At 32.7% G+C, this 17,425-nt stretch overlaps 2 protein-coding genes across 3 annotated transcripts; both read left to right on the top strand.

Annotated features, from left to right (window-relative positions):
- The first annotated feature begins 329 nt into the window (after nt 1-329).
- LOC114927807 (uncharacterized) lies at nt 330-1,016 on the top strand. Its single transcript, XM_029298832.1, has one exon. The coding sequence runs from the start codon at nt 330-332 to the stop codon at nt 1,014-1,016; it is 687 nt and encodes a 228-aa protein (XP_029154665.1).
- Nucleotides 1,017-13,543: 12,527 nt separating this feature from the next.
- On the top strand, nt 13,544-17,332 carry LOC112695938 (protein XAP5 CIRCADIAN TIMEKEEPER). 2 transcript variants are annotated; one of them, XM_025748483.3, is made up of 12 exons: nt 13,544-13,950; nt 14,054-14,119; nt 14,239-14,303; nt 14,404-14,516; nt 14,929-15,001; nt 15,113-15,189; nt 15,808-15,869; nt 15,987-16,118; nt 16,212-16,265; nt 16,595-16,660; nt 16,827-16,901; nt 17,079-17,332. In XM_025748483.3, exons 1-12 carry the CDS (start codon nt 13,780-13,782, stop codon nt 17,127-17,129), a joined length of 1,005 nt encoding a protein of 334 aa, XP_025604268.1. In that variant the 5' UTR covers nt 13,544-13,779; the 3' UTR covers nt 17,130-17,332. The 2 variants fall into 2 exon arrangements, with proteins under 2 accessions (XP_025604268.1, XP_025604267.1); XM_025748482.2 differs by having other exon boundaries at nt 13,545-13,950; nt 14,926-15,001.
- The last annotated feature ends 93 nt before the right edge of the window (nt 17,333-17,425 follow it).

Below are 17,425 nucleotides of genomic sequence, written 5' to 3'. Positions count from 1 at the left end.
ACCCCACAGGAAGGGATTCTGGTGATTTCTAACAGATACAATGGCATTAAGACTGCACTGGAGGCACCGGACAGTGGTTGGAAACCGCCTCATGCATATCGAGTGTATTGCATTCGACACATTGCATCCAATTTTGCTCTCATTTTCAAGGGTTAGGATGCAAGGCGGATGCTCGTGAATGCGACGTATGCGAAGACTGAGGGCGAGTTTGACTACTGGATTGATATTATGAGGACTGACAATCCGGTCATGTGAGATTGGGCCAACCGGCTAGAGTACGATAAGTGGACCCAACACCAGGATGGAGGCAGATGGTTGGCCACATGACAATGAACATATCCGAGTGTGTTAACTCTGTACTGAAGGGGACACGGAATCTTTCGGTAACTGCACTTGTCAAATCCACATATGAGAGGTTAGCAGAGCTTTTTGTCGTCCAAGGGCAGACAGCAGAGGTGCAGTTGGGATCAAGCCAACGGTTTTGCCAGACCCTGGTCAAGGCGATAGAGCGCAACCTGAAAAATGCGAGGTGCTTCACAGTTACTCTGTTCGACAGACATCAGTCTGAGTATACCGTGGCTGAGACGACTCCTACCGGTAACTTCTCGCTTGGGACGTATCGGGTTTCTCTCAGAGATTGCACTTGTGACTGCGGGTACTTTCAAGCTCTCCATTACCCTTGCTGCCATTCGATTGCATGCTGTGCTCAGTCCCGGTTAGACTGGGCTACGTACGTCCATGAGGTTTATACCATGAGTAAGGTGTTCAGTGTATACCGGATGGGATTTTTGCCCCCTATTCCAGAGAGTCTCTGGCCACCGTACGCCAATCCTACTATCATCCCTGATCCTAACATGAGACGTGACAGAGAAGGGCGACTGAGGTCAACAAGAATCCATAACACCATGGATGAGGCCGACACTGGTCGGCGGAAGCGATGTGGGCTATGCAGACAGACAGGACACACTCGCAGGACTTGCCCTCAGCGAGGATCTGCCCCCAGTGCCGAGGCATAGGTGTCATTAGGTCGTCGCGATTAGCTTGCATTTTTCTTTCCTTGTTTGTGTTCTTGTTTTGTTTTAGTCGTGCTTACTGTTAAATGAAGTTGTATTTGCTGATCGATTCTCTATGTTCTAGTGATTCTCTCTGGTTAACGTCGTCTAATTTTGTTGATAATTCTATGAATACAACAGATTAATTTCAATTAAATCAAAGCAGCAACCTATGTTGCGCTATACACAAGTTAAACTTTCATCCAAAAACTCATCCTTCATGAAAAATAAACTAAGTCCACACTAAAGCATAAACCGCTACACTCGTGTATCAGTTTATGCACGTATAAAAAAGACACATAAACCGCGACACCCCTGTAGCGGATTACGTCCATTTTGTAAACCGCGATATCTCTGTCACGATTTACATAATTTATGAAAAAAATGCATTTCGGTATTCAATTTGCATAATGTGTATTCTAATAAAATTGGTTGATTGTTTATTTAAAATAATAAATTGCCCTAATTATTATTATTATTATTATTATTATTATTATTATTATTATTATTATTATTATTATTATTATTATTATTATTATACACGTATATTTATTTATATTATATATGTACCTAAACATATATATGTGATCTCTATCCATTCCTTTCCGCTCTATTCTGCTTCATAACAAAACACGTTAGTGTGAGATAAATAAGAGTAAATGATCAAATTCGTCATTGAAAAATTACTCATTTTTTAAATTAGTCTCCGAAAATTTTTTTAATCAAATTCGTCCTTCAAAAATTTTAAGTTGGTTGCATTAGTTCCTCCGTTACTTCCATTACTCATAGCGTCAAAATTTGCTGAAAAGACATCGACAATTCTAATTAGGTGCTAATATGTTAAATTTATGAAATTAGATCAAATCAATTTCAATTTGAGAAATTTTAATATCTTAAAATCTTGTTCAATTTGGGGTTGATTTGATCTAATTGCATAAATTTAATATGTTAACCGTTAATTAGGACAGCTAGAAATATTATAGTCAATATGTCATTTAATATGCCACATCAACAAATTTTGACATTGTCAACAATAAAAATGACAAAAAAATTATGAGCAACTTAAAATCTTTAAAACAAGAAATTGACTAAAAAAAATTTTTGTAGATCAATTTAAAAAACAATTAATCTTTCGATAAATCAATTTGACCATTTACTAAGACAAATAATTATCGCTCCGATTAAATTAGAACGGGATGAATATTTGCAATTTAGATTGTATTCTCATTCCTACTCAATATCATCCCTAAAAAACGCATAAAACAGTTGTTACAAGTTTGTTGATACAAAAGTGTTTATCCAATATTACATTTTGTCTTAAATAACCTATATTCTCTCCTTTTTTTATTCATTCGTTATTTAAAAAATTATCATTTTAAAAATATTTTTCTTCATTTCTTCTTTTAATCTATTCATCTCTAACATGTATATCATATAAGGAGACACGGTGACTATCCTGACTAAAATGTTTACTTGCAATTAATTATTCGTCATCATGTCATTTTAATCTTAACTTGATGAGCAGTAACAAATTAATATGATATGATATTATAATTATAGTAGTCGTATTGCCTATGAAATTGCGCTCTATGCCTGGATGCATTATGGTACGTGTTATTAATATTGTTTATTCACCCATCAATTTTATTTGAAGATATTTAGTTTGCGTGTCGATTTTTTTTTTTTCGTTTTCTTTTTGGGGAAGAAATAAATATAGAGGACGTAATTACCAACCCAATAGAAGTACGAAAAGTGGTTGAAAAAGAGTTATAAAATAAAATAACTAATCAACGAACAACAATCATTACTAAATGCCAACATGGTTTTGTGTGGCTTAAAAATAAGTGCATCCCATGATATCATTGTGGAGGATCTTCAATGTTTTTTTTTATTATTAGCAATTTGTTATTTTGTATTAGTGATAATCAATTATTATAAAACAGAAAATTAATAAATTATATATATTTTTTATAATTGAAATAATCATATATACTTGTAAAGTGCCTGAAGTTCTTTGGTCAAGTTATTCGCTACGCAAGCATATATATGTGTAGTTACAAGTTAGCAATCATTTAAAGTCAAGGTGTCAACAGGAATCTATGAGAAGTAACGATTAAAAAAATTAACAAACGTATTACATGTGATTTCAGGTGCATTAGCTCCCTTTAGAATCACTTTTGGTTAGAATCTGATGCCAAAGAAACCAATATACACTAGAATTTTCGAAAGCATTCTATCTTTAAGGCAAATAGAATTTTAAGCACCAAAAAAGCATTTTGAAGAAACTACTTTTTGAATATTTAGTTTATCATATTCTATATTGATCGAATTTTAGTTTTATATGGTTTTATCTTTATTCTAATTAACACACAATATTCTTTTACTATTTTAAACTTTATGCCAGTGTTCGGAAAAAGAAAAAAAAATTTCCAACAAGAGGTGATTATGACGCACAAATTAAGTAATATGCAAGCAATGTGTTACATTATTACATTATCAACATAACTACGAATAGAATTGCCAGATTCATGCATGAACAAAAGCAAACTTTATCCCCTATAACCAATAGAACATTAATTTAATACTCAGGCTTGATTTGAATAAACCACCAAAAAAATATGCTAGAATAATTTTGTTATTAACAAAAATGTACTTAAATTTTGTTATCAACAAAAATATCATTAAATAATTAAAAAATGTGATAAAAATATTTAACATTAAATATGTATTCTAAAATAAATTTAAAAATAAAATTTTGATGATACAATTTTTTGTAAAATATAATTAGAAAAATGAAATATTTTATCTTTAAAATTTGATAATTTTTTGCCAAGTATATGCTTTTTTGTGATTTGTTTGTCAATAACTAATAATATTTTTAAAAATAAATTTTTTTGTGTATTTTTAAATATTTCTATAAAATTTTAGATCAAATATATAAAGTATAAACAATTTATCAAATATAAAAATTATTTGCTATTTACAAAAAAATATTTTTTAATATTTTTTAATTATTTAAAAATATTTTTATTGATAACAAAATTTAAATTTATAATTTATTATTATTTTTTTAGATAATTATTTCTGACCAAATCGGTGAAAAATAAGCATCATCACCCATGCATATTTGGGGCATATAAGTTAGAAAGGCGTAACGACTGCCGGCATATAACACAAGCAGAAGCATTAAAACAACAAACGTTTATGTACATTTACATTTAATTTAGGTAAAAATTTAATTGTAGTCAATTTCATGTAAAGTTGATAACTGAGAGTCGTTAAATGATTTAACTGATTTGATTAAATTTTTATCTAATAATTATCGGCTATCAATTTCACCCAAAATCTACTGCACCTAAATTTTCACTAATAATTTAATTACTGGTTTGTTGCTTTCTGAATATTTTATATGCTTTTAAGCAAAATGACGTGTGGACCTGTGGCTTCATCTGTGGAAATGCTCAAGAATTTTTATTCTCTTTTTTTCCAAAATTGAAATGACATACAAAGCTACAAACTCAAATTTGTAAAAGAAAGTGGCTTTTCCGAACTTCCTAAAGCCAACCGACCTGTCCTTTCTTCTATTCGGATTTCTTAATAATAATGTCCTTTGAAATTTATGTTAACCCTAGAACTCATATTGATAACGGATAGAAATTCAGGTGCAGTCGACTTTACGTGAAATTGATATTTAAGAGTCGTTCAATAATTTAACTGATTTAACTAAATTTTCATCTAACGATTCTCACATATGAACATCATGTAAAGTTAACTGCATCTGAATTTTCACCTTGATCACTGCTTAATGTTCTTTTAATCAGGCAAAATGTTCGATCAATTCAACATCAATCATCTTTCTATATATAAATTAAAGATAGGACAAAATAAGATACTTACATAATTTTATTTGAATGGCGATTATATGAAAGTATTTTCATGAAAAAATAATAATTAAAATTTATTAGTGAAAAAGTCTAGCAGCGGAAACGACAACAATGTCAAACACATGAACAATATGGAAGCACTCACAACACAATATGGCAGCAACTATAACAAGCAAATATAGCAAGTAAAGCAATAACAAGAACACACCAAGATTTTAACGTGGAAAACCCCCTCAATGTGAGAGGTAAAAACCACGGGTCGTCCAGACCAATGAAATAGCTCCACTATAATCAAATGAGGTACAAGAGAGTCTCAAACAAAGTACAAAAACGTGCATATAACCAGCCAAAACATCAATGCACCAAAGCTCACAAATAATAGGCAAGAAGATGAAATATATCCAAAAAAACAGAGCTGATGTCGAAGCCAATTTCTCCCTCTGCAGACCTCCAATTAAAATCTCCACCGTTCAGAATGAAGAACAAGATGTGAAGAATCTACAGTTTAAATTTCACGTCGATCCAATGGTGAAAGAATGAGAAACTGCCGTTCCAAAATTTCTGCTCTGTGTAAAAATGGAAAACCTAATTTCTCTCTTGCGAAACCAATTTCTCCTACTGCAAACCTCCAATCAAAATCTCCACCGATCAAAATGAAGAACAAGATGATAAGAACATGCAGTTTAAATTTCAAGCCGATCCAACGGTGAACAACTGAGAAACTGCCATTTGAAATTTACTGCTTTGGGCAAAAACGGGAATTCTGTTTTTCCCTCTTCTCTCTCACTTGGTGGCTATTCTCTCTCTCTCTCAAAAAAACCTCAAAAAACTGAATTAGGGTTGTGACACTAGGGTGCAAGAATACACCCCCAAAATGTTGGGCTTGGGCCTCACAAAGGAGAGAAAAAAACCCAACAAATCTCCCCCTTCTCGACTAGGTGGAGGCCCTCGCCATTTCGGCGATCAAACAACATGTTTCAAACTTTTCTCTTGACAATGCTTTTGTCATCATATCAGCACCATTGTCATCAGTGTGAACTTTCTCAAGTTCCAACAACTTGGAATCTAACACATCCCGTATCCAGTGATACCTAACATCGATATGTTTAGATCTTGGATGAAAAGTAGAATTCTTGACAAGATGAATAGCACTTTGGCTATCACACAACAAGACATAACGGTCTTGCTTAAAACCAAGTGCTGCAAGAAACTTCTTCATCCACAACAACTCTTTACATACTTCAGTTGCTGCAATAAACTCTGCCTCTGTGATAGAAAGTGCAACACACTTCTGTAACCTTGACTGTCATGAAATAGCTCCCCCTGCAAACTTGACCAAATAACCTGAAGTAGACTTTCGAGAATCAATATCTCCTGCCATGTCTGCATCAGTAAAGCCAACTAGCAAAGGTTTCTCACCACCAAAACTCAAACTCAAGTTAGTTGTACCTTTGAGATATCTCATAATCCATTTAACAGCATTCCAATGTTCTTTACCTGGATTAGAGAGAAAACGACTCACTGTACCAACCGCATGAGCAATGTCTGGTCTAGTACACACCATAGCATACATCAAGCTTCCAACAGCTGAAGCATAAGGAATTTCATTCATTGCTTGTGTCTCCTCATCAGTGGTTGGACACTGCTTGGTACTCAACTTAAAATGAGGAGCAATAGAACTAGCAACACATTTGGCATCATTCATGCCAAACCTTTGAAGCACCTTCTTTATATACTTCTCATGTGACAAATAAAGCTTCTTGGAAACTCTATAACGAGTAATAGTCATGCCCAAAATCTGTTTGGCAGGACCTAAGTCCTTCATAGCAAAGAACCTGCTCAACTGTTTCTTCAACTCATTAATCCTCAAAGCATTCTTGCCCACAATCAAAATATCATCCACATAAAGCAAAAGAATGATAAAATCATCATCAGAAAATTTTTGCACAAATACACAATGATCTGAAGTTGTCTTACGATAACCATGCTTCCCCATAACAGATTCAAACTTCTTGTACCACTGTCTTGGAGCTTGCTTCAACCCATAAAAACTCTTCTTAAGCTTGCACACAAAATCTTCCTTTCCTTTAACAATAAAGCCCTCCGGTTGCTCCATGTAGATCTCCTTATCTAAATCACCATGAAGAAAAGCTGTCTTCACATCCATTTGCTCAATCTCTAAATCAAGAGACGCTACTAATCCAAGCACAGCACGAATGGATGACATCCTCACAATAGGAGAAAATATCTCCTCATAATCAACACCTTTTCTCTGGCTAAAACCTCTAACAACCAATCTAGCCTTATACCTAGGCTTAGAATTGTGTTCTTCATTCTTGATTCTGAATACCCATTTGTTCTTCAAAACTCGCATACCCTTCGTTAGCTTCACCAACTCATATGTATCATTCTCAAGCAAGGACTTCATTTCTTCTTGCATAGCTTCAAGCCATTGAGCTTTGCTTTCATCTTCAACAGCCTCTCCAAAGCATTCAGGTTCTCCCCCATCAGTCAACAAAATAAACTCATGTGGAGAATACCTTGATGAAGGCTTCCTCTCTCTTGTAGACCTTCTGAGTGCATTTGCAGGAATTTCCAAAGTTGGTTCTTCATCTTGATCATCATCACCAACTTCATCAAGTATCGGATCAACTGTTCCATCTTCACCTGCACTTGTATCATGCTCATTATTTTGAGCTTCAACTCTACCATCTTCTACCATGGGCATAGAGAGAGTAATATCCATCTCAGAAAAATCATCACTAGGCTGAACCATTGGCTTCTCTACATGATCAACATCCTTCAATATTTGGTCTTCAACAAAGACAACATCTCTACTTCGAATCACCTTCTTGTTAACAGGATCATAAAACCTGTAACCAAACTCATCCATGCCATAGCCAATAAAAATACACTGTCTAGTCTTTACATCAAGTTTAGATCTCTCATCTTTAGGAATATGAACAAAAGTTTTGCATCCAAAGACTCTTAAATGATCATAAGAAACATCATTACCTGACCATACCTTCTTTGGCACTTCAAATTGCAAGGGAACACATGGTGTCCGGTTCAAGACATGAACAACAGTGCTTAAAGCTTCACCCCAAAAGGATTTTGCCAATCCAGATTGTGACAACAAGCACCTAACTCTTTCAACCAGTGTTCTGTTCATCCTTTCAGCCAAACCATTCAACTGAGGAGTCTTTGGAGGAGTCTTCTGATGTCTTATACCATGCTCTTTACAATAAGCATCAAATGGACTTGAGTACTCATCACCATTGTCAGTACGAATGCATTTCAACTTCTTCCCAGTTTCTCTTTCAACAGAAGCTTGAAATTGCTTGAACACATTCAAAACTTGATCTTTGGTCTTCAAAGTGTAAACCCATAATTTTCTAGAATGATCATCAATAAAGGTTACAAAATAGATAGACCCTCCAAGTGTTCTTGTCTTCATCGGCCCACATACATCAGAATGCACCAAGTCAAGTATCTCCGGCTTCCTTGAAGGTGGATGGCTCTTAAAAGAGACCCTGTTTTGTTTTCCAGCAAAACAATGATTGCACTTTTGCAAAGCAACCTTACAACCAGATAAAAGATTCCTCTTGGATAACATATTCATGCCTTTCTCACTCATATGACATAATCTCTTATGCCATAAATCAGTTTCATTAACAAACTCAGCAGCATTAACAACATCTTTCACAATCTTTGCTTGAGTTAAATAAAGAGTAGAGTGTCTTGTACCTCTAGCAACAACCATGGAACCCTTGGTGAGCTTCCAGCTATCACGAGAAAATGAGCTATCCAAGTCTTCATCACACAACTTACCAACAGAAAGTAAGTTCAACCGAATATATGGAACATGCTTCACACGCTTCAAAGTCAACTTGGTACCGTTGGAGGTTTCTAAGCAAACCTGTCCAACACCAGCACATTTTGCAACACCTTGATGAGCCATTTTCACATCACCAAAATCACCAGGAGTATAGGACGTAAACAAATCCCTCCTAGATGTAACATGAATAGAAGCACCGCTATCAATCACCCAACTAGTGCTATTATCAACAAGGTTAACAGATTCAAACTCCTCAACAACAAGAAAATCATCATGAGTTACATTAACCTTGTCTTCCTTGTTACCATCATCTTTATTTGTGCTCTTGTCTTTACTTGCCTTGGCTTTCTCCTTCTTTAGCTGCCAACAAAATCTCTTCACATGTCCCTTTTGACCACAATGATGACACTCAATATTCTTATAATTTTCTCGAGACTTGCTTCTGCTTTGATCTCTACCTTTAGGACCTCGACTTTTGCTTCTCCCCCTAGACTCAGAAACAAGAACATCTGAATGTGTAGTCGATGTACCTTGTGACTTTCTTCTCATCTCTTCATTCAAAACACTGCTCTTGGCAAGATCCATAGAGATTACACCATCAGGAGCAGAATTGGACAATGACATTCTGAGAATTTCCCACGAGTCTGGTAAGGAGCCAAGAAGTAACAATCCTTGAACCTCTTCATCAAACTTGATGCCCATGAAAGATAACTGATTCATAATTCTTTGAAAATTATTCAAGTGATCTGTCATTGATGTCCCATCTGTATACTTCAAAGCCAACAACTGCTTGATCAAAAACATCTTGTTATTTCCAGTTTTTCGAGCATACAACTGTTCAAACTTAATCCAAAGGGTTCAAGCATGTGTCTCTCCAATAATATGGTTTAACACATTATCGTCAACCCACTGCCTAATATATCCACAGACTTGTCTATGCAACAAAGTCCAATCATCATCAGACTTATCATTAGGCTTCTCTGTACCAAAAATTGGTTGATGAAAATTTTTGACATAAAGCAAATCTTCCATCTTTGACATCCACAAATCATAATTAGGACCATTAAGAGTGATCATCCTACTAGTATTAGTATTAGCTTCCATTGTTCACAGAATTACAAGCCCAGAAAAATACCAACAAGCTCTGATGCCAGTATGAAAAAGCCTAGCAGCGGAAACGACAACAATGTCCAACACAAGAACAATATGGAAGCACTCACAACACAATATGGCAACAACTATAACAAGCAAATATAGCAAGTAAAACAATAACAAGAACACACCAAGATTTTAACGTGGAAAACCCCCTCAATGTGAGAGGTAAAAACCACGGGTCGTCCAGACCAATGAAATAGCTCCACTATAATCAAATGAGGCACAAGAGAGTCTCAAACAAATCACAAAAATGTGCATATAACCAGCCAAAACATCAATGCACCAAAGCTCACAAATAATAGGCAAGAAGATGAAATATACCCAAAAAAACAGAGCTGATGTCGAAGCCAATTTCTCCCTCTGCAGACCTCCAATTAAAATCTCCACCGTTCAGAATGAAGAACAAGATGTGAAGAATCTACAGTTCAAATTTCACGTCGATCCAATAGTGAAAGAATGAGAATTAGATAATATGACACACTTTTAAATTATTTTTTATTATGTCTTTTTGTGTATTAACAAGAGTAACCAAACTCATTTTCTTGTAAAAAATAGATCCTTTTCTTTTATCAATAATATTGACCACTTTTAATTTATTAAAAGCTTAGTTGATTTAAGAGATTTTCTATTTTTAGTTAAAATTAGTATTGAAAAAGGCGACAGTATTAGAAGAGTTTTAGCTCAAAATAAAGACCAATAATGCAAACTCAAATCAAACTAATTGAACTTAATTAAATATCATACTATGGATAGTTTGAAAGGGGAGAAAAAAATGAATAATAATGGCCTACCCTATATATATCATCTGGTATATTATGTTAAACAGTTTCATCACAACATAATCTGGTCCACATGGCACAAGCCACACTTGAAACTTGAAAGGTTTCGTGGCAGCCGCAAGGGTTCTTTTCAGGAAAACTTCATTGTCCCCCAACAACTCCAAACTTTTCCACCAATATATATATATATATATATATATATATATATATATATATATAAAAGAGAAAATTTCACTCATCTCTCTTACGAGATATTAAAATGACACTCTCTTTCTCTCTATTTATAAAATGTACATTCTCCTTCCTTATAACTTTAACAAAATCTCCTCTTTAATTCATTTTAATATTTTTGTGTTAACAAAGATTAACTTTATCAATTTTTCAAAAAAAAAAAATTATTTTTTACAAAAATATCCTTTAATAAATTTTCTTTTTGTCATTAAATTTTGCTTACCAAAATATCCTTTAATAAATTATTTTTTTATTGATTAAATTATATTTTTATCAAAATAATTTTAAAAAAATTTAATAATTAAATTATTTTTTTCTAAGATATCCTTCAATAATTTTTTAATTATTAAATTATGATTTTACCAAAATTTTTGTTAATGTTTTTTTATATTGTACTATTAATTTTTTGATATTAATGTATATTATTTTAACATTAAATAAAATTTTTTTACCATTGTTAATATGTATAACAATTAATATATATTAATATTAATATTGAAAAATAATCTTATTAAGATTTTTTTAATATGAAAATAATATATATTGATATCAAAAAATTAATAATAAAATATAAAAAAATGTTAACAAAAATTTTGATAAAATCATAATTTAATAATTAAAAAATTATTGAAGAGTATTTTAGAAAAAAATAATTTAATTATTAATTTTTAAAAAAAATATTTTGATAAATCAATAAAAAAATCATTTATTAAAGAGTATTTTTATAAGCAAAATTTAATGACAAAAAATAAAATTTTTGTTAAAAGGTATTTTTGTAAAAAATAATTTATTTTTTCTTGAAAGTTGGATAAAGTTAATATTAGTTAACACAAAAAATTTAAAATGGATTAAAGAGAATGTTTTTTAAAAGTTATAAGGAAGAAGAATATATATTTTATAAATAGAAGAGATGAAAATGTCATTCTACCATCTCACAGAAAAGGAGAGTGAAATTGTCTCCGTATATAATGGGTAAATCATAAATACTGCACTCGAAAATTATCTTAGTGCTAATAAAAATATCATCGGAAATTATTATGACAATTTTTTTAAATAATTTAAAAATGTATAAAAAATATCAAACTATAATAATTAAAGGCATACTCTGTTAACAAAAAAACGTGATGTGACTTAATTTTTAACGTTAGAATTTCATTTGTCACATAAAAAATTTTATTTGTCATGTTAATATTTTTTGTTTATATAAAATATTTTAATTAGTTTTTAGATGTGTATTTTTTCACGCTTTCAAACAATTCAAGAGTATTTTTATTAATAATAAAATTTAGAGACATTTTTATTAGTGATAAAATAATTTAAATACATTTTTGAGTCTACATTATTTCTAATAAATTATGTTAGTTGTGTACTAAAAATTAATTATTAAATCTATCAGTTATATTAAATATACATTAAAGATATAAAATATAAAGATATATTAAAATGACATATATTTATATTTAAATATATAATAATTAATTTGATAGTTAATATTTTATATAAACATGATAATTTTTTATTTCAGATATATCTGTTCTAACAAGTAATAAACTATGAAAAGTCTACGGTGTCTTCATGGATTTGACATGAACTTAAGTGGATTCTTTATTGAAGTGAATCAAATTCCATAATTAGATATAGATTCTTTGAATGGCATCTAATTATTCTTTGAATGGAATCTAAATTATGAAATCATTGAGAACATAATTTATATTTATTTGATGAAATTAACTATTAACAACAAACAAAAATAAATATTAACGAATTATAATTCAAATGACTTAGTCTCTCTATATTTATTTAAAAATTATAGATTCAAATATCTTAAAACATTGGTCACTATAAAAAATATTTTAATATATTTAATACATTAAAAATATAAAAAAAATATTTTTATAATAAATAATATTAAAATATTTCATTTTATGGTATACTTAAACATTTAAAACACAGAATAACAAAACTCATTATATATTGGATGGACCATGTTGTGGCTAGGCGTGTTCAACCTTCCTGCTGATGTGTCATAGCATTGAAAAATGTCCACCAATACTTAGAAACGCATACATAACCATATTATTATTTTAAAAGATTTGTCAAATGGTTTAAGAACTTTGTGTGTAGCAGATATTTTTTTTATCTTTTTTCTAGGCGTGATTTTGTTACTGATTTAATTTTTTGTGACCAGTTTTTTGTTTTGACTACGAAAATGAGGGATTGAATTGAACCCACCATTTGGTTAAAAAACATAACAAAATAATGGGTTTTGCCAAAGTTATTTTAATTAAAATTTGAAACTTTTTTTTCGTTAAATAAACAATGGATATATTAAAAACTTCAAATGTTTAGCTTTTCAATGCAAATTTTTTATATTAACACCGTTAACAAGTTCCCCATTAGCTAATTCCTAAAATAATTACTAAATTCTGTGTAATCTCATTAGACAGATAATTTTTGGTCTTAAATTACACATTGGTTAAACACTGGCCCAATAGCGATCAACCAAAAAGAGCACAAAGGCCCAAATCCATACCATTCTGACTTCACGCCAAAAAAAAAATCTGTAGAGACCAGAGACAAAAGAACATTAAATCCATGACCAAAAAAAAAGAACATTAAATAAAAAAATTAAATTAATTATTACTTTATTAGTGTCAGCTTCTCGTCCAAAGTGCGAACCTTGCCGCCCCTCCACCTTCAGCGGCTGAACCACCGTCTTCAATTACCGCTGGCAATATCCTTAATTTTCCGTCCATCTGAGCTGAGAGAGGAATAGGAGAAAATTCAAGTTAGGGTTAGGGTTGTTGGTTGGAGATTGCGGTTGCTTGGAAGGGAAGAATATGTCGGGCATGGGAGACGGTTACGTCGGCACCGCCCAAGACGCGGTGAGGATCCGACGGCTTGAGAAGCAGAGAGAGGCTGAGCGCCGTAAAATCCAAGAGCTCAAAACCAAGTCTGCCTCCGCCAAGGGCCAGCCTGGTCTCCTTCAATTCGGCTCTAGCACTTCTGAGGTAATTGTTCATTTTCAATGTTCAATTCAATTTCCTCTTTGATTCGTTATGTTGGTTTGAATTTGACTAATCTATCCTTGGTTCTAATGAATGATTGTTTCAGATTCTAGAGACTGCTTTTAAGAAGGAAACTGTTGGTCTTGTCACCAGAGAGCAGTATGTAGAGAAGGTAATTTCTTATTTATCAATACTGTTAATGTTAATGTTGATGTTAATGTTAACTTGTTGTACTATATTCTTGTGATTTGTTGTGTCTTATGGAATGAAATGGCCTGTTCTTTTGAGTAGAGGGTTAATATTCAGAGCAAGATTGAGGAAGAAGAGAAGGAGAAACTTCAGAAGCAACAGCAAGAGTAGGTTTTTTTTGTTTTTTTTTTTGTTTTGCACTTGTTCATCCAGCTTTTGGTTTGTGTGTTGTCATTCATTATAGTTTTGTTTTCTCTTTTGAAACAGGGAGGAGGAGCTTCAGTTGGAGAAGCGCAAGAAGAGGAAGATAAAGGGAAATTCTCGATTGTCGTTTGCAGAGGATATTGACAATGATGCTGAAGAGGAGGAACCAGAAGATAGTAAGAGGATATTTCAACAACTTGTGATTTGTTTCAAATTGTTGTTCTTGTTCATTTTATCAATACAATAATACTGTTAAATAGTCATATGGAGTCTTTAATGATGTTGCTGTAATTTTTTCTCAGAAAAAAAAGAGATCATCAAAGAAAAAGACTTCATAATATTATTAATGTTTTATCGCAATTTCTTTTTTTTTTTTTGGGGGGGGGGGGGGGGAGAGGGGGAGTATGTCAATAGTTGAAGATGATTTCTTGTATTATACATTTCTACTGTTCTTGAAGTTCATTTTGAAGACCAATTTTTTAGACCTCCACCAATCAACCTGTTCTTGTTCTTTTAGCTAGTTTCCAATCTTTAAATGTATATTGTGGTATGTCATTGTTCTAAAATAACTTCGTTCTGTGTCAGCAGAGAATCTGGAGAGACTAAGACGTGGTAAACTTGGAAAAGACCCTACTGTTGAAACCAGCTTTCTACCCGACAGGTGTGGCATCTCTCTTCCCTCCTTTTCTCTTATTGTTTCATGCTTTTATCCTTTCTTTATTGTTTATTTCCCTAACATCCGGGCATTGGAGTGATGAGGGTGGCTGTTTAGTGAGCGAGAGGCTGAGGAACAAGCTGAGCGTGAAAGGCTGCGCAAACAGTGGCTCCGTGAGCAGGAGCAAATTCGAAGTAAGCCTGCACTTGTATATACACATAGTTTTTATTTCAACTTTACGAAAAAGGGTGAAGGGACAAAATATAGCTTGTTTTAACCAAAATAAATAGATAAATAAAAAGTATAGTTTATTTATGGAAGAAGTGTATATTCAGATTCACTCAATTGCTTCTTCAGCCTAGCTTAGTCGAAAGTGGTGCATAAAATACTTAAACTGTATAAAAGTCCCCGTGTACTGTGTAGTTGATTTTGTTAGAAGAGTGGAATAGGAAGCATAGATGGTCAAATCTACATCCACTTGTGTGAACAACATACCAGATGTGTTAAATATACACAGATACAACTATAGTTACAAGATATTAGATAAGTTACCCCAAACTTTTTATGAATTTAATTTTGATGCACTGTTAGTCTAAGGTAATTTTACACATGCATCCAATTATGTAACGCCACACCAGTAAAAATAACTACCTTTCACATTGACCTTGCGAATGATCATCTAAAAGAACGGATGTGATTGCACTGTAAAACGTTTTACACTGTCAGTGCATCAAAATGAAACTTTTTTTTATATTACTATAGCTACAAGATATTCTTAGCCTATTGCCAACCAAAAATTTCCTTTGTTTCAGATGAGCCTCTTGAAATTACATACAGTTATTGGGATGGAACTGGTCACAGGCGTGTAATCCAGGCAAGTATATGCTGTCTGCTTCATACTTGTTTTTCTAGTTCATTGATTGTGATTTATCGTATTGTTAGGATGCATCTTGTGATCTTGGGTTCTCAATGATTTTATAATATGATTCAGGTACGCAAGGGTGATAGCATTGGAGAGTTTCTTCGAGCAGTCCAACAGCAACTGGCTCCTGAATTCCGAGAGATTCGAACAACCTCAGTTGAAAATTTGCTATATGTGAAAGAAGACCTTATCATTCCTCATGTATGAAGATGTGGTTTAGTTATGATTTCATAAAGACTGCATACAAGGATTGGTATCAACTTAATTAATTTGCTGTTCTCATGTTTATTGCAGCAACACAGCTTCTATGAGCTAATCGTGAACAAAGCCAGAGGCAAGAGCGGACCAGTATGTTTCATTTGTTCTCTTACTTTAGTTGATTTAGGATTTATTCTCTCAGAAGATGCATCATTGAGTTCATTCTGACAAGGCTAATAATGTCTTTCATTTTCTTGTACGAGTTTATTCTTACTTTATATATTTATTCTTACTTTATATATACAATAGATAATTTATTGTAGCTGATCATCTATTCTTAACTGAACCTTCATCGTTTCAATTAGAACTTTTATTGGTCTTCTGTCTGGTATTCTGCATTTGAAAGTTTCCCTCATTATATTTTAATAGTATAATAGTGTTCAGTATTCACATTACTTGATGCTTTTCTATATATACAGCTTTTCCATTTTGATGTGCATGAGGATGTCCGAACAATTGCTGATGCCACTATAGAGAAGGATGAGGTACATATTTTACGTGCACATTTCTACCACTACTGTGAAATTTAAGTTTCTAAGATGGTTAAAGGCTTAAGCTTGATATATCATGTTTTTCCTTTGCTGGTTCTAGTAAACTTGAAATGTAGTTTCTGGGTCATTAACACTGTACTTTTATTTTCTTTTAAAACAGTCCCATGCTGGGAAGGTTGTAGAAAGACACTGGTATGAAAAGAACAAACATATATTTCCTGCTTCAAGATGGGAGGTACAATCTCTCTCTCTCTCTCTCTCTCTCTCACACACACACACACAGTTCCTTTTCTGCCTTTTGGCTGAGCAGCTCTTAAATTTAACAATGTCCATCCTTGACTCTTTTAAGATGTGTAGCAGCTTCTTGCATAGCATCTAATTCTGAATGCCCTTTTCTCGTTTACTATTGCAGATATATGATCCAACAAAGAAATGGGAACGTTATACCATCCATGGAGATTGATTTGTCACTGCCACATAGCTTACCTCTGCATTTTCTGCTTCAGACAACATTAGTTAATTATACTTTGCAATTTCAGCATTGGAAATGACTGATTTTTGTACCTGTAGTGTAATTCATTGTAATTTAACCTACTCGGAAAATTGGACATGTTTTGTTATAGTGGACCATCGTTGGTTTGCCTTATGAAATTTTCACTCCTGCAACTTCTGTTTGCCTATTCATACTTTTCTGTTATGGTATTAAGATTGGGATTAGTATTTTGGACGGCCTTAGGTAAAGTGGCGTTGAAGTAGTCC

The sequence above is a fragment of the Arachis hypogaea genome, chromosome 6, assembly GCF_003086295.3.
Source record: "Arachis hypogaea cultivar Tifrunner chromosome 6, arahy.Tifrunner.gnm2.J5K5, whole genome shotgun sequence".
Lineage (NCBI taxonomy): Eukaryota > Viridiplantae > Streptophyta > Magnoliopsida > Fabales > Fabaceae > Arachis > Arachis hypogaea.
The sequence above is the reverse complement of the archived record's forward strand: the minus strand, read 5'-3'. Positions and strand labels throughout refer to the sequence as shown.